General features: G+C 46.4%; 1 protein-coding gene across 1 annotated transcript in view; it reads right to left on the bottom strand.

Annotated features, from left to right (window-relative positions):
* The window catches only part of enpp1 (ectonucleotide pyrophosphatase/phosphodiesterase 1), a 54516-nt gene that overhangs the window by 5650 nt on the left and 29671 nt on the right, over positions 1-19195 (bottom strand). The window contains exons 13-23 of the mRNA XM_030781777.1: positions 18948-19079; positions 18800-18831; positions 18181-18308; positions 17551-17620; positions 12330-12417; positions 11167-11351; positions 10717-10756; positions 10407-10561; positions 9232-9367; positions 5436-5510; positions 1012-1144 (exon numbers count right to left, since the gene is read on the bottom strand). Of these exons, the coding sequence (XP_030637637.1) occupies positions 1012-1144; positions 5436-5510; positions 9232-9367; positions 10407-10561; positions 10717-10756; positions 11167-11351; positions 12330-12417; positions 17551-17620; positions 18181-18308; positions 18800-18831; positions 18948-19079 (1174 nt within the window). The remainder of the gene's footprint in view (positions 1-1011; positions 1145-5435; positions 5511-9231; positions 9368-10406; positions 10562-10716; positions 10757-11166; positions 11352-12329; positions 12418-17550; positions 17621-18180; positions 18309-18799; positions 18832-18947; positions 19080-19195) is intronic.

The following is a 19195-nucleotide window of genomic DNA, read 5'->3' as shown; positions in this document are numbered from 1 at the left end:
CACACACTACAGGACATACAGACAAACTCACACACACACAAACACACACACACTACCGGACATACAAACTCACACACACACAAACACACACACACTACAGGACATACAGACAAACTCACACACACACACACACACTACAGGACATACAGACAAACTCACACACAAACACACACTCAAACTACAGGACATACAGACAAACTCACACACACACACACAAACACACACACACTACAGGACATACAGACAAACTCACACACACACACACAAACACACACACACTACAGGACATACAGACAAACTCATACAGACACAAACACACACGCACACTACAGGACATACAAATTCACACACACACACACACAAACACACACACACTACAGGACATACAGACAAACTCACACACACACACACACACACGCACACTACAGGACACACAGACAAACTCACACAGACACACAAACACACACACACTACAGGACATACAGACAAACTCACACACACACACAAACACACACACACTCACTACAGGACATACAAACTCACACACACACACAAACACACACACACTACAGGACATACAAACTCACACACACACACAAACACACACACACTACAGGACATACAGACAAAATCTCACACACACACAAACACACACACACTACAGGACATACAGACAAACTCACACACACACACACACACACACACACTACAGGACATACATACAAACTCACACACACACACACAAACACACACACACTACAGGACATACAGACAAACTCACACACACACACAAACACACACACACTACAGGACATACAGACAAACTCACACACACACACACACACACACTCACACTACAGGACATACAGACAAACTCACACACACACAAACACACACTCACTACAGGACATAAAGACAAACTCACACACACACACAAACACACACACACTACAGGACATACAGACAAACTCACACACACACACACACAAACACACTCACTACAGAACATACAGTGTTGTGGTTGTCATCATGTCGTAGGTCCCGTCATAATTCTTGTCAAAAATGGGTCCACTCATGACGTTGACCCCGTTCAGTTTGCGAGAGTACTTCACCAGCAGGACGGTGTGGAAATAATCCCAGATACCTGTCACACAATGGCACAGGAAGAGATTTTTACTGCATTTTACTGCTTCCTGTCCCTTCTATTCCTGCCTGGTTTCCCTCATCTCTCAAAGAGGTGTGGTTAGTGATGGAAAGAGGTGTGGTTATTAGTGATGAAAGAGGTGTGGCTAGTGATGAAAGGGGTGTGGCTAGTGATGGAAAGAGGTGTGGTTAGTGATGAAAGAGGTGTGGTTAGTGATGGAAAGAGGTGTGGTTAGTGATGGAAAGAGGTGTGGTTAGTGATGAAAGAGGTGTGGCTTATTTATGAAAAGAGGTGTAATTTAACAGTTTCTCTCCACCATGAATAAGACTACAACAAACCCTCACTCCCTTTGCATCTGGACATCAGAGTTACAGGCAGAACTAGGGCCTTACAGCAACACTAGGCATCTGTCCTTCACTTACAGTGCTGCTGGGTCAGGCCACGCCCAAGAGACTGGATTCCTAATACCTTTACTACTGTACCTCTCCACCTTAGTCTGCCCAGAACTTACAGTGAGTCAGGGAATTGAACCCTCAAAGATGGGAAACTGAAATCACCAATCATTTCTTTAATGAACCAGCAGAGGGCGACGTCTGACAATCTTACATAAAATCAACAGGCCAGCAGTTACTCTGACAGCCAAACCTGCATTTGTTCTTCTCTTGATCAAACACACACAGATTATATCAACATGAACAGATGAATATTAAGAGTTCATCAGGTGTTTACATCATGTAATATTACGTCATAGAACAGCATGTACAGCCAACACTGACAAACCATAATGAAAAACAAACACATATCTACTGCTTTAGTCACTAACACATAGACCAGGTTGTTCTAACTGCTTTCAAATCCAAGTATTTCCCAATCGTCCCCCTGTCCTCAGTCCAACTCAATCCTTTACCCACACACAAGCTCCTAAGTCTTCACCTCCCCATTAAAAACCGTTCCCTCCCCAGTTAAAAACCATTCCCTCCCCAGTTAAAAACCATTCCCCCAGTAACGAGCAGGAGCAGCACGGCTGAGCCAGACTGGAATTCTCTGCGTGTTTGGATACTGCTGTGCTGGCTGTTTTTACCGGCAGAGAGATGAGGAAGATTTGGAGCAGGGGCTAAAACATGACCATTCTGAGTGTGTGCTTATGGAGTACCTCACACAAACACACACACTTTACAATGTTTTCACAAAACTATTTCTGACCCAAAACATCTCTGCTTAGTACTAATACCTCTTTTTAAATATCATATTCAGTCACTCACCCCTTTGCTCATTCTCTAAGCCGCGCTGGAACCTATGCCAGCATTCATTGGGTGAAAGGCGGGAAAACAGCCTAGACAGGTCGCCAGTCCATCGCAGGGCAGACACACAGACAAACACCTTCACACACACACTCACACCTAGGGGCAATTTAGTGTCTCCAATTCGCCTGACTTGCATGTCTTTGGACTGTGGGAGGGAACCGCAGCTCCCGGAGGAAACCCACGCAGACACGGGGGAGATGTAAGATCAGATGATCTTTACTCTTGCCCCAGGACTGGTCTCAGAGCTGGCCTCTGTAACACTAACACTGATTCTTCTCTTCAGTTCACACTGTTCTTTCTCTTACACCAACGCTGTTCTTTCTCTGCAACACTAATTCTCATCTTTCTCTTACATTAACACTGATCTTTCTCTTATATTACTGCTGTTCTTTCTCTGCAACATTAGTTCAAGTTCAAGTTTAAGTTTATTTAAAGCCAAGTATCACTGTTTACACTCTCAAAGGGCTTCACATGACAACAGGTTTACAACAAACAAAACAGGACGGCACCCCCTGACTTAATCCTTATAGCGGGCAAGAAAAAAAGTCAAGTACTGCAGTACTTCAAGACCACCACCTTCAGACCTGAAGGAGGCTGCAGTGTCAGAGCTCAGCAACTACCTCCCAGCCCCCCCCCCCCCCCCCCCCCCCCACACACACAGGACCTAATGCAGTCCGCATGTTGCACAAACAGATCTATAGATGACACAATCTCCCATGCACCTGGTTCTGACCCACCTGGATCAATACAACAGCTATGTGAGAATACTGTTCATCAACTTCAGTTCAGCATTCAACACCATCATCCCTCAACAACTGACTGGTCAGCTCAGCCTGCTGGGGCTCAACACCTCCATCTGGAACTGGACTCTGGACTTCCTCACTGGGAGGCCCCAGACAGTCCAGATCGGCAGCAACAGCTCCAACACCATCACGCTAAGCACTGGCGACCCTCAGGGGTGTGTGCTGAGCCCACTGCTGTTCACGCCGCTGACCCACGACTGCACCTCCAGCTCTAGTACGAACCACATCGAGTTCGCTGATGACACCACCGTAGTGGGGCTCATCAGCAACAACGATGACACGTCGTACAGAGAGGAGGTGTAACGGCTGGCAGACTGGTGTCAGGTCAACAGTCTGTCTCTGAACGTTGAGAGGACCAAAGAGATGACTGTTGACTTCAGAAGGTCCAGCGCTGACCACTCCCCACTCAGCATCAACGGTGCAACGGTGGAGCGAGTGAAGAGCACCAAGTTCCTTGGTGTTCACATTGCAGAGGACCTCTCCTGGACCGGCCACATCAGCTCCCTGGCCCAGAGAGCCCAGCAGCACCTGCACTTTCTCTGACGGCTGAGGAAGGTGCGCCTTCTCACTCCCATCCTCACAACCTTCAGGGGCACCATCGAGAGCATCCTGACCAGCTGCATCACGGGAACCACCACACCTCCAACCGTAGAGTTCTCCACACCTCCAACCGTAGAGTTCTCCACACCTCCAACCGTAGAGTTCACCACACCTCCAACCGTAGAGTTCTCCACACCTCCAACCGTAGTGTTCTCCACACCTCCAACCGTAGAGGTCTCCACAACTCCAACCATAGAGTTCTCCACAGGGTTGTGCAGGCAGCAGAGCAGATCGTCGACATCTCTCTCCCCTGTCTGCAGGATATATTCACCTCCCAGTCACCCCTCTCATGGACTGTTCACACCCTCCCATGTGGGAGAAGGTTCTGCAGCATCAGTAGAAGGTCTGCCAGACTGAGCAATAAGCAGTCTGACTCCTGAACACCCTGCCCCCATCCTCCCTGGACTCTATTCTCCACAACCCGCTTTGACACTGTGCTCTCCACACCCTGCTTAACGCTGTTCTTTCTCTTACACTAACACTGCTGTTTCTCTAACATTAATGCTGTTCATCTCTGTGACATTAACGCTGTTCTTTCTCTGTAACATTAACACTGTTCTTCCTCTGACACTAACACTGGCTCAGATCCTGCAGTTCATTTGGATGGCTGGGTGTGTTATTTATTTGAATAGGTTGTATTAAGATTTGAGATATCCTAAAGCACAAAGCCTGTTGTACAGCACTTTGAAGTAAAGCAGGAGTGTTATTTCAGAAGTAAAGCAGGAGTGTTATTTCAGAAGTAAAGCAGGAGTGTTATTTCAGTTCATTTGGATGGCTGGGTGTGTTATTTATTTGAATAGGTTGTATTAAGATTTGAGATATCTCAAAGCACATTTGGATGGCTGTATGCTGTTATTTCAGCTGCTTAAAGTTCCTGCAAGCAAAGAACAATAAGGATTTTTTTCTCAGAGTTAAAATGGATTCCTGCGGTTACTATTTAATGAAAGGGAAAATAAGTGGCATATTAACTCTTTTGAATTGAGAGCAGAGAATAAATGACCGGGAGACTATAAGCCCATGCACAGGCAGTACAGGGATTTTACTGAGTGTCACACACACGCTTGACATGTGAAATCCCAGTGTGTCTGGCAGGGTTAGGCCACTACATTGGAAACATCCCACAGTCTGCTGGCCAATCACATACACGCAACGTTTTCATCACTGTCCATAATGCTTTTGCTGACAGGAGAAAACATGTTTGATATGTAATGCTGCCTATGGCAACATAAACCTGAGAAGTGTGTGATGAACCTGTTTCAGCGACAGGACTGGCAGGGAGAGTCCGTGGCTTTGTGTTGTGTCCATTTGCCAACAGTTTGTGTTCAAGCCCAGTGATAGGACAGACCCCACAGATTCCAGTCAGGTAACCAGCAGCACTGGCCATGCCTTTCAGTTTCTATTACACTACTGATAATGGCTGCATGTATTTACACACAGAACACACAGAGACAATGCACAGGGCTCATACACCCTGACGAGACGGGGGTCTTATGTGGCTCAGCAAGACAAAGAAAAGAACAGATCAGCAGAAAAGCCAGTTCTAGATGAGGAGTTTCATTACGTACAGAGGTGTGTGTCATTTACCTTTGAAAACTGGGAACACTGGTACCATATTACTGGTGAGGAGAGAATCGGGGCGAGTGTCCTGTGGAGCCAGATCTGTGGACAGACACAGGTTTCCTTCAGTTACACTCAGTCATTCAGTCATTCAGTCATTCAGTCACTCAGACACTCAGACACTCAGCTGACCTCACATGTCAGTCACACTTTCTCAGCCATGAGGATGTGGTTCTGTGAACCAGAGCTGAGTCAAAGTTCTGTCATGCTCAGTCATGCAGTGCGCAGTGTGTGTGTGTGTAAGAACCAAACTGCTGGGACCCTGCCAATAAGCACATACAAACCCAGAATATAAACACAGGCAGTGTGCTCAAAGCCTGCTTAAAATGGAGATCACTGTCCAGTATGAATTTAGCCCAGGAACAGACTCATCCTTATTGTCCTTAATGGAAAAACTCACACGAAAATCCCAGTACCAGGCATGTACTAATGTATACTGTCTGTTCTTATAGACCTGAGTCAATGTATACAGATACACCTTATGTATACTGTCTGTCCTTATAGACCTGAGTGAAAGTATACAGATACACCTTATGTATACTGTCTGTCCTTATAGACCTGAGTCAATGTATACAGATACACCTTATGTATACTGTCTGTCCTTATAGACCTGAGTCAATGTATACAGATACACCTTATGTATACTGTCTGTCCTTATAGACCTGAGTCAATGTATACAGATACACCTTATGTATACTGTCTGTCCTTATAGACCTGAGTCAATGTATACAGATAGACCTTATGTATACTGTCTGTCCTTATAGACCTGAGTCAATGTATACAGATACACCTTATGTATACTGTCTGTCCTTATAGACCTGAGTGAAAGTATACAGATACACCTTATGTATACTGTCTGTCCTTATAGACCTGAGTCAATGTATACAGATACACCTTATGTATACTGTCTGTCCTTATAGACCTGAGTCAATGTATACAGATACACCTTATGTATACTGTCTGTCCTTATAGACCTGAGTCAATGTATACAGATACACCTTATGTATACTGTCTGTCCTTATAGACCTGAGTCAATGTATACAGATACAGCTTATGTATACTGTCTGTCCTTATAGACCTGAGTCAATGTATACAGATAGACCTTATGTATACTGTCTGTCCTTATAGACCTGAGTGAAAGTATACAGATAGACATCATATATACTGTCACAGTGCCAACACTCACACAACCTCTACTCCACCCCCCCCATCACAACCCCTGTCACAGTGCCAACACTCACACAGCCTCTACTTCACCCCCCCCCATCACAACCCCTGTCACAGTGCCAACACTCACACAACCTCCACTCCACCCCCCCCCATCACAACCCCTGTCACAGTGCCAACACTCACACAGCCTCCATGACACCCCCCCATCACAACCCCTGTCACAGTGCCAACACTCACACAGCCTCTATTTCACCCCCCCATCACAACCCCTGTCACAGTGCCAACACTCACACAGCCTCTACTTCACCCCCCCATCACAACCCCTGTCACAGTGCCAACACTCACACAGCCTCTACTTCACCCCCCCATCACAACCCCTGTCACAGTGCCAACACTCACACAGCCTCTACTTCACCCCCCCATCACAACCCCTGTCACAGTGCCAACACTCACACAACCTCTACTTCACCCCCCCCATCACAACCCCTGTCACAGTGCCAACACTCACACAGCCTCTACTTCACCCCCCCCCCCCCCATCACAACCCCCTGTCACAGTGCCAACACTCACACAGCCTCCATGACACCCCCCCATCACAACCCCTGTCACAGTGCCAACACTCACACAACCTCCACTCCACCCCCCCATCACAACCCCTGTCACAGTGCCAACACTCACACAGCCTCTACTTCACGCCCCCCCATCACTACCCCTGTCACATTGCCAACACTCACACAACCTCCACTCCACCCCCCCATCACAACCCCTGTCACAGTGCCAACACTCACACAGCCTCTACTTCACCCCCCCATCACAACCCCTGTCACAGTGCCAACACTCACACAACCTCTACTTCACCCCCCCCCATCACAACCCCTGTCACAGTGCCAACACTCACACAGCCTCCATGACACCCCCCCATCACAACCCCTGTCACAGTGCCAACACTCACACAACCTCTACTCCACCCCCCCATCACAACCCCTGTCACAGTGCCAACACTCACACAGCCTCTACTTCACGCCCCCCCATCACTACCCCTGTCACATTGCCAACACTCACACAACCTCCACTCCACCCCCCCATCACAACCCCTGCCACAGTGCCAACACTCACACAGCCTCTACTTCAGCCCCCCTCATCACAACCCCTGTCACAGTGCCAACACTCACACAACCTCTACTCCACCCCCCCATCACACCCCCTGTCACAGTGCCAACACTCACACAACCTCTACTTCACCCCCCCTCATCACAACCCCTGTCACAGTGCCAACACTCACACAGCCTCTACTTCACCCCCCCTCATCACAACCCCTGTCACAGTGCCAACACTCACACAGCCTCTACTTCACCCCCCCCCCATCACAACCCCTGTCACAGTGCCAACACTCACACAACCTCCACTCCACCCCCCCATCACAACCCCTGTCACAGTGCCAACACTCACACAACCTCTACTTCACCCCCCCCCATCACAACCCCTGTCACAGTGCCAACACTCACACAACCTCCACTCCACCCCCCCCCCATCACAACCCCTGTCACAGTGCCAACACTCACACAACCTCTACTTCACCCCCCCTCATCACAACCCCTGTCACAGTGCCAACACTCACACAACCTCTACTCCACCCCCCCATCACAACCCCTGTCACAGTGCCAACACTCACACAACCTCTACTTCACCCCCCCTCATCACAACCCCTGTCACAGTGCCAACACTCACACAACCTCCACTCCACCCCCCCCCCATCACAACCCCTGTCACAGTGCCAACACTCACACAACCTCCACTCCACCCCCCCATCACAACCCCTGTCACAGTGCCAACACTCACACAACCTCTACTTCACCCCCCCCCATCACAACCCCTGTCACAGTGCCAACACTCACACAACCTCCACTCCACCCCCCCCCCATCACAACCCCTGTCACAGTGCCAACACTCACACAACCTCTACTTCACCCCCCCTCATCACAACCCCTGTCACAGTGCCAACACTCACACAACCTCTACTTCACCCCCCCTCATCACAACCCCTGTCACAGTGCCAACACTCACACAACCTCCACTCCCCCCCCCCCCCATCACAACCCCTGTCACAGTGCCAACACTCACACAGCCTCTACTTCACCCCCCCCCCATCACAACCCCTGTCACAGTGCCAACACTCACACAGCCTCTATTTCACCCCCCCCCCCATCACAACCCCTGTCACAGTGCCAACACTCACACAACCTCCACTCCACCCCCCCCCCATCACAACCCCTGTCACAGTGCCAACACTCACACAACCTCTACTTCACCCCCCCTCATCACAACCCCTGTCACAGTGCCAACACTCACACAACCTCTACTTCACCCCCCCTCATCACAACCCCTGTCACAGTGCCAACACTCACACAACCTCCACTCCACCCCCCCCCCATCACAACCCCTGTCACAGTGCCAACACTCACACAGCCTCTACTCCACCCCCCCATCACAACCCCTGTCACAGTGCCAACACTCACACAACCTCTACTTCACTGTCCATATACTTTAGACTGTTAAAGAGGTCAGAGATAAGAGAACAGGAGAGGAGACTCACTGGGCATGTGCAAAAAGCTGTAAGTGAGTCGAGGGTGTTGTCTGTATGTAGAACAATGCTGGCTCACGCTCGGCTGGACACGGACGTCCGCACGAACGCACGCCTCAGTCTCAAAATTCAACGCCTGAACCACTGTCTGTGAGAGAGAGAGAAACAGAGATGACGACAGATAAGACTTTCTCTCTGAACTTAAATGTGAGCCCATGTTTTAGAGTAAAACACTGCAGACAGAACCGCTCTCTAAATTCCCTTTCAGTTTGACACTAGTTATGTGGCCAGAGCCTTTTTGAACTGTTTAGTCTCACAATCTTAACAAAAACCCTCAAAACAATGTGCAGTTGTTTGACTGGTCAGAATGTTTTCTGGTCTGGGCCAATCTGTGAAAATGTGTTACGTTTGCTAGCATTCAATCTGTTTGTTCTCTGACAGTAATATCTCTCATCCTTTCTCTCTCAAGCTGTTTAAACAAGTGAAGTCATGTTGGGTCATTCCTTTGTGTTACAGATTTATTTTCTGAGTCTGTGGGAACATGATATATCTGATAGGACAGACTGGAGATGATCACCTGAGCCTTCAGTACCTGAGCATCACATTCATAAATTAACACAGAGTTTGTGACCAGATGGGTAAGAGTGGACTGCAGTTTAAAGAGAACCTAACTAAACTAAAAAATGAATGAACACAGTCCCACAGGAAAACAACAGGGAAAAGTGGCATAGAAATGTGGAGTCATTTATCTTCCATGCATTGAGAGGGAAGGGCCAAAAGTTTGGTCTTAAACAAGATCCAGATTTTTTCCTAAATCAGTTAAAAAGATCAATCAGTCAGTGAGATTACTGAGGTTAACGATGTTTAATCTGAACATCAGGGGATGAATCAGTCTAGACAGACCAAGAGAGCGAGTGAGAGAGAGGAAGAGAGAGAGAGAGAGAGAGAGATAGAGAGGGTGTGTGTTGAAGCAGAGTTACGCTGTAGTCTGACCACATAATGACAGGCATGTGCAGTCAGTGACAGGCAGCACGCCGGAATGATCTACACTGCACACTTTAATTAAACTCTTCTCCAGTGCTTTCATTTAAACTACACACTCCCCACAGGCAGAGAGAGCAATCAGACAGAGAAAAAGAGCCTGGTTATTTATAGCCTGTCCATAACCCTGTCAGCAAGAGGATTACCAGTGGACGGATGGAGTATGCCACCCACAGGGGCATGTGTAAGTCTTTGCTGTACGCGCTGACGTAGTCTGCGTGCGGTAGGAAGCAGTAATCGGCCTTCTCCTGCAAAACCCGTGGGATTCCGTAGGGCAAATGTCGAGTTTTCAGCTCTGAATCTGCACACATATGAGAATCAGACGTCACTTAAAATTTCACAAACTACTGTTAAAACACAGACACATACTTACCCAAGCATTTTGGATAGAGCACAATTTAACCAGTAAAAACTCAACCACTGCTGACCGACCGTGGATTCCAGTGTTTTACTCACCCAAGTTTGAGTTCACGATTCTCTGGTTAAGAGTCTTCACCTAAAAGACAGTTTGGGCAAAATTCCCCAGAATCAATCACCTGTTTATTTGAGCCTGAAATGATTTTAGCTCAAGACAAAACAGTCATGAAAAAACAGCTGGTCAGTTACTACTGAAGACACATGTAACAAAGCAGTCAGCCGACATTTGTTGGTGGTTATAAACAGAGATAAGATACAGCAGCTGACATGAACATGTGAATGATGAGCTCATTTGGGGGCGGAAGTGCCTCCAGGAAAGCGGCTGTCTGAGCACCTGCCGCTCTGACAGGAAGTGAAAGTTTCTGTGGTCACTGAACTATTGTTGAACGTTAAGCCCTAAAGAAGAACCACTTACATAAACCACATTATTTATAGACAGAGGAAAATTATGCAAAATGCTTTCAGTGCTATTCCTGGGCTGGGTGTTACCTCGTCCTCAGACAGGGAGGGACAGGAGCAGCCCAGGGGGTCGGTGGGAGCGGGTCCACGGGCGATGCAGGTGGAGGCCGGGGACAGTTCGGCGGGGTAGACGGGTGTGTATGGTGGGTTTCTTAAAAGGTGATTCAGACTGCCATGTGTCCCGTTGTTCGGTGCAGGGGCAATACCCATCAAATCTACAACAACACAATAACACAATACCCATCAAATCTACAACAACACAACGACACAATATCCATCAAATCTACAACAACACAACAACACAATATCCATCAAATCTACAACAACACAACACAGTATCCATCAAATCTACAACAACACAACACAATATCCATCAAATCTACAACAACACAACAACACAATATCCATCAAATCTACAACAACACGACAACACAGTCAAACCTCTCTTCCTAAATGTGAAGTGAATGCATTTTCTGAGTTGGTGTTTTTTGCGCTCTGTGAACTGTAAGATCTGTAAAAGGTGTGTGGCCCTGCTGGAGATTTAGCTTTTCAGTCAGTAAACGTGGAAAACCCAAACAGCTGTGTGATGTCAGTAAACGTGGAAAACCCAAAGAGCTGTGTGATGTCAGTAAACGTGGAAAACCCAAACAGCTGTGTGGTGGGTGAGCAAACGCAGCAGTGAGGCAGGTGAAAGGGCTAACAAGGCTGTATTTGATGCTATTCACTATTCACTGCCATTTACATCTATTCATACCTGTCAGCTGCCATTCACTGCCCCTATTTAAGCTTAACAGTTACACCTGAATTAAACCCTTGAATAGAGAAGAATGTCAGTCTGCACATGGCGTCTGTTACTGTGTGAAGAACACAGCCCTCCACCACCCCACTGAGGCTTTTTACTTTAAACCTTCGTCTTGGTTAGCAGTTAACAGCATATATTCAAAAGTGAAATCCAAACAAGAGCAACAGCACAGTCAGTAATAATAAAACAGTCAGTACTAAAGAAACGAAATATTTTCCATATTGACAGACATTCAAAATATAAAAAAAACACTTAGGTTCACACCCCCGCCCCCTCCCCCCCAAACCAAACAGACATGAGTATCAAAACCACAGCATGTTTTCACTGGATTTCTAAGCAAAGGTTAATCAGTATGACCCTAACCTTTACCCTATATTTAAATAAGACTCACCACAAAGGAGATTGTAGACTTCAATACTTTCAAAAGGAGCCACAGACGTCTTAAACTTCATCCCTGGGCCATGGCCAATGAATATAGACTGCAAAGTGTCAGACAAAACAGTTATTAAAAATACAATTTCTCAGCCTTTCTCACCTTAAATGGCTGAGAGTTGAATCATAAAGTATTGTCTATTCAACCAACTGTTACGTGTTTTCATCATAATATTCACTATTCATGCACACGGACTGATGACACAGAATGAACCTGAGGACACTGAGCAGATTTGCATTCATCTGAATGTTGCTGAGATGAATGTCAGTAAAATTCACCATCATGAAGTTTCTGGGAGAAAAAGGCATTTTGGCCAAATTCATTACTACAGTATCACTGCCTTTCCCACTCAAATTCCTCCCGGTTTGTGGTGTCTATTTTTGGTAGTGCCTTTTGAAGAAGCGGCAGAACAGGAGACTGTGTTCAGGACAGTCTAGAAATATCCCACACAACCGCTGGTCAACCGCTAGTCGACCGCCGGTCACTCCAGCTTTTCCCGCCTCCTCTCCCTGACTGTCTGACACGTTTGGAGAAGCGCCACTGCCTGGACTCAGCGAAACGTCCAAGAAAGTCGCAAACCTATAGCTCTGATATTCACAGGGAAAAACAGGCAAACATAACTATGACAAATACCTTTGGGATGGCTGAGGCTCAGTGTGAATCAGGAATTCATGAAACCTGGATCATCTCTTTTTTCAAACCTTCACAAATGTTGAGACCAGAGCAGACACACTATTCTAAACATAGTCAGACACTCCTGGCTGGTGTAAACAAGAATGTTGGCTCTCTGGACACATTGTGGGGACAAGCTATATATTTCTCTGGACCCGTGTGGAGAACAGTGTAATTTTACCTCAGACAGTGAGTTTATTCACACCCTGGGTCTTTTTCCTAAAGGACATGTGCTAAGGCGTTCCAAGACCACAGAACAGAAATATACATGAAGTTGTCAAAAGGAGCTATGTTTGGATTCCAGATACATATGAACAAGATGGTGTCAAATGACTCTTACAGCTCTGACACAGGTAAACACACTCATTAAATCATTGAATCCATTTAAATACAGCTGTTTTCCTACATTGTGCTACCATTGTGACACAGCTGATGACTCAGACGAACCTGCAAACCTGCACTGCAGTCATCTGGGCTTTCTCAGGCAGGATTGACTATTTTAGTCGAGTCATTTCAGTTTGACTTCTTTTGTATAGTGCTCTTTACAACAGATATGCCCACAATGCAGCTTAACAGGATATGGGCCAGGGACTCCAGTGAGCCCAACTAAGGAACCAGTGAGAGAGAGAAACTCAGACTAAGACACCAGTGAGAGGGAGAAACTCACGACTAAGACACCAGTGAGAGAGAGAAACTCAGACTAAGACACCAGTGAGAGAGAGAAACTCAGACTAAGACACCAGTGAGAGAGAGAAACTCAAGACTAAGACACCAGTGTGAGAGAGAAACTCAGACTAAGACACCAGTGAGAGAGAGAAACTCAGACTAACACACCAGTGAGAGAGAGAAACTCAAGACTAACACATCAGTGAGAGAGAGAAACTCAAGACTAAGACACCAGTGTGAGAGAGAAACTCAAGACTAAGACACCAGTGAGAGGGAGAAACTCAAGACTAAGACACCAGTGAGAGGGAGAAACTCAGACTAAGACACCAGTGAGAGGGAGAAACTCAGACTAAGACACCAGTGAGAGAGAGAAACTCAGACTAACACACCAGTGAGAGAGAGAAACTCAAGACTAACACACCAGTGAGAGAGAGAAACTCAAGACTAAGACACCAGTGTGAGAGAGAAACTCAGACTAAGACACCAGTGAGAGGGAGAAACTCAAGACTAAGACACCAGTGAGAGAGAGAAACTCAGACTAAGACACCAGTGAGAGAGAGAAACTCAGACTAAGACACCAGTGAGAGGGAGAAACTCAGACTAAGACACCAGTGAGAGAGAGAAACTCAGACTAACACACCAGTGAGAGGGAGAAACTCAGACTAAGACACCAGTGAGAGAGAGAAACTCAGACTAAGGAACCAGTGAGAGAGAGAAACTCAAGACTAACACACCAGTGAGAGAGAGAAACTCAGACTAAGACACCAGTGAGAGAGAGAAACTCAAGACTAACACACCAGTGAGAGAGAGAAACTCAAGACTAAGACACCAGTGAGAGAGAGAAACTCAGACTAAGACACCAGTGAGAGAGAGAAACTCAAGACTAACACACCAGTGAGAGAGAGAAACTCAGACTAAGACACCAGTGAGAGAGAGAAACTCAGACTAAGACACCAGTGAGAGAGAGAAACTCAAACTAAGGAACCAGTGAGAGGGAGAAACTCAGACTAAGACACCAGTGAGAGAGAGAAACTCAAGACTAAGACACCAGTGAGAGAGAGAAACTCAGACTAAGACACCAGTGAGAGAGAGAAACTCAGACTAAGACACCAGTGAGAGAGAGAAACTCAGACTAACACACCAGTGAGAGAGAGAAACTCAAGACTAAGACACCAGTGAGAGAGAGAAACTCAAGACTAACACACCAGTGAGAGAGAGAAACTCAAGACTAACACACCAGTGAGAGAGAGAAACTCAAGACTAAGACACCAGTGAGAGAGAGAAACTCAAGACTAACACACCAGTGAGAGAGAGAAACTCAAGACTAACACACCAGTGAGAGGGAGAAACTCAAGACTAAGACACCAGTGAGGGGGAGAAACTCAAGACTAACACACCAGTGAGAGAGAGAAACTCAAGACTAAGACACCAGTGAGAGAGAGAAACTCAAGACTAACACACCAGTGAGAGAGAGAAACTCAGACTAAGACACCAGTGAGAGAGAGAAACTCAAGACTAACACACCAGTGAGAGAGAGAAACTCAGACTAAGACACCAGTGAGAGAGAGAAACTCAGACTAAGGAACCAGTGAGGGGGAGAAACTCAGACTAAGACACCAGTGAGAGAGAGAAACTCAAGACTAACACACCAGTGAGAGAGAGAAACTCAAGACTAAGACACCAGTGAGAGGGAGAAACTCAGACTAAGACACCAGTGAGAGAGAGAAACTCAAGACTAACACACCAGTGAGGGGGAGAAACTCAAGACTAACACACCAGTGAGAGAGAGAAACTCAAGACTAAGACACCAGTGAGAGAGAGAAACTCAAGACTAAGACACCAGTGAGAGGGAGAAACTCAGACTAAGACACCAGTGAGAGAGAGAAACTCAAGACTAAGACACCAGTGAGAGAGAGAAACTCAGACTAAGACACCAGTGAGAGAGAGAAACTCAGACTAAGACACCAGTGAGAGAGAGAAACTCAGACTAAGACACCAGTGAGAGAGAGAAACTCAGACTAAGACACCAGTGAGAGAGAGAAACTCAGACTAACACACCAGTGAGAGAGAGAAACTCAAGACTAACACACCAGTGAGAGAGAGAAACTCAGACTAAGACACCAGTGAGAGAGAGAAACTCAAGACTAAGACACCAGTGAGAGGGAGAAACTCAGACTAAGACACCAGTGAGAGAGAGAAACTCAAGACTAACACACCAGTGAGAGAGAGAAACTCAGACTAAGACACCAGTGAGAGAGAGAAACTCAAGACTAAGACACCAGTGAGAGAGAGAAACTCAGACTAAGACACCAGTGAGAGAGAGAAACTCAGACTAAGACACCAGTGAGAGAGAGAAACTCAGACTAAGGAACCAGTGAGAGAGAGAAACTCAAGACTAAGACACCAGTGAGAGAGAGAAACTCAAGACTAAGACACCAGTGAGAGAGAGAAACTCAGACTAACACACCAGTGAGAGGGAGAAACTCAGACTAAGACACCAGTGAGAGAGAGAAACTCAAGACTAACACACCAGTGAGAGGGAGAAACTCAGACTAAGACACCAGTGAGAGAGAGAAACTCAGACTAAGACACCAGTGAGAGAGAGAAACTCAAGACTAAGACACCAGTGAGAGAGAGAGAAACTCAAGACTAAGACACCAGTGAGAGAGAGAAACTCAAGACTAACACACCAGTGAGAGAGAGAAACTCACGACTAAGGAACCAGTGAGAGAGAGAAACTCCCTTTGACTGAAATAAAACAAGCACCAGCCCGAGTACTCAGCCTTGAGGGACACCATACTTGTCCTGAGTGTATTTAGGGCACTGCATGTACAAACTGACACCAGTCAGTCAGGAATAGAATCTAAACTGCTAAACCAGCAAGACTTTTCAACCTGTTTAAAACAATATCATGATCTGTAGGACCCAACACTTTCTGAACTGGTACAGGCATGCAACCAGTCAGAGGAGCCGAGCTAGTCATTCAACCCGCTAACTGGTGCAGGCTTTGTCCTGTGGTGTGGTATAAAGCCTGAATGACTGCTTAAGAAATGTTTTCTCTGCAACAGTGAACATAGCGGCAGTTTTTGTGAGGACTTTGGAAGTGAGAGAACTATGTGAAACAGGCCTGACGTTGGCCAAGTCACTTCGGCCAACATTTGGTTCCTTAGCAAGAGGTTTACTGATTGGTTAACTTCTGTGCAATTAAACAATTTTCAAAAAATTCCAGTGACAAATGTAACAGCTCTTCTTGACTTGTGGACTGAACGTTGCACAAGGGCTGTGGATGAATACTGAACCTTATTTCTGATCTTTATAATTTTCAAGTTGTGTAATTGAAAACCAGTTGGAATTTGGTTGTTAAACGTTTTGTGTTTAGTTTTGAGTTCATTAGTACTGAGATAGAATCTGTTTTTTTGTATCATTTTCCATTAGAGTGGATAAAAATGTTGACCTGAGAGGGGCTGAGGCTTCTCTGTAATTTAAAAGGCTGTCTTCCCCGGCATGCAGAAACAACCCAGATCCAGTAGGGGGCGTTATCTCTGTTCCTGTTTTTGGGTAGTGTACCGGAGTGCATGTTTCATCCTCCCAAACGGTCACATGACTGGTCTCATGCATTTACTCCCTCAGTCTCCTGATCAGGAGCCGTTACGACGGCCAGCCGATTTCTGAGCGCGACTTTAGTAGAACTCATGGCGTCTTCAGCAGTGTTATCAATAATGCACCCAACACCACACGCTCACTGCTTCAGACTGAAGGTGCTAATGTTATCATCTCAGCTGTCACAACCTGAATAAGTCATCAAACTGCACTTGTATGAAGATATGTTTCCTAAACCAACCTGCATGTTTTTGAAGACGTTATCTGAGCCATGGAACCCACCGAGGCAGTATTTTATCTCCTTTGGTTGACTGTGGGAAAAACAGAATATGACATTATCATTTTAGCTGCATATATTCTACTCATGAAAATGTCACCAAACTAAACTGGTGATGATAAATACTGAACCAACCATAAGAATAGCTGTGTCTTTCTAAGATTTAAGCACACCACAATGAAGCCCACAGTTGGAAAACATTTGAGAAGACATGATTGTATGGTCTCATAATGGAGCACTGTTCCTGGATAACGTCCAATGCTACACTGCCACTGAGCCAGTGTGCTGCCGACTGACAGTCTGGATTCAAACTGCTGAGGAGACAGGGAGACGGGATGGAGCAGTCGACACTGTTTCTGGGGTGGCTCGTGTCCTCTTACACCTGAGAGTGATATTTGACACTATACTGTGGGCAGCAAACTTTTAATTCATGATGCGGAAACCTTTTTAAGTGTCTCTACCAGTGTACCAATCAGGTTTCAGCACTACCCCATGCTACCAGTGAAAAATGAATGTCATCAGCTCTGGGGATGATATATAAATCCCATGCATGAATGTGTTTCAGTAGAGAACAGTTTATCAGAGATGTCTTACAGCGCAGCCTGCCACTGTTCTTTCATGTACAGATGGGCCCTCTCTATCCGCACATTGTTAGCAAAGTGCAGTCGCTTTGGCAGGTGCTCCTTCAGATAGGGTCTCATCGGCTGGTCAGCAGCCCTGCACTTCACAGGCAGAGAGACACAGAGAGAGACACACACACACACACAGACAGACAGAGAGAGACAGACACACAGACAGAGACAGACAGACAGAAAGACAGAGAGGAAAGACAGAGAGAGAGAGAGAGAGAGAGAGAGAGAGAGAGAGAGAGAGACCGAGAGAGAAAGCGAGAGACAGACAGACAGACAGACAGAGACAGAGACAGAGAGACAAAGAGAGACAAAGACAGACAGACAGAGAGAGACAGACAGACAGAGAGAGAAAGAGAGAGACCGAGAGAGAAAGCGAGAGACAGACAGACAGACATAGACAGAGAGACAAAGAGAGACAGTGACAGACAGACAGACAGACACAGACAGAGAGAGAGAGACAGACGACAGGGCATGACAAATGAGTGATCAAGGTGAGTGACAGACAGTTTCAAAATGGGAAAGTACAAAAAAGCAGACTGACATTATCCTGAATGTCAACTGTTCTACAGGGACTTTCATACCGACAAATTCTTCACCAAGCCCTCATAGTCAACTGGAAGAGAAAAGAACGACAGGAAAAAACAGTTACAGATAAGGATATGGCCTATGGACACACACACACATATGCGTGCGTTTCTCCTGAAGAGGGTGGGTTAGGGTGAGACGTACATGTGAAAAACTCCTCAGGAAGCCGTTTGGGTCGAATCCTGGCGGCGGGACCTTGGATGACCGTGAAATCACCAATGTTATCTTGGTACGACGACACGTACGCCGCCTTCTTACAGGATGCTTCCTCCATTCCTGTGGTTGTCATGACAACATTTATCAGCAGACGGACGAAGAGTAAATACATGTTTGTTATTTATGTTATAAAACATCAAATAGATCTGATGTTGCCATTTGACTTTGCACTGAGG

Source organism: Chanos chanos, chromosome 8, assembly GCF_902362185.1.
Source record: "Chanos chanos chromosome 8, fChaCha1.1, whole genome shotgun sequence".
Classification (NCBI taxonomy): Eukaryota; Metazoa; Chordata; class Actinopteri; order Gonorynchiformes; family Chanidae; genus Chanos; species Chanos chanos.
This window is presented reverse-complemented; position numbering and strand designations above follow the sequence as displayed.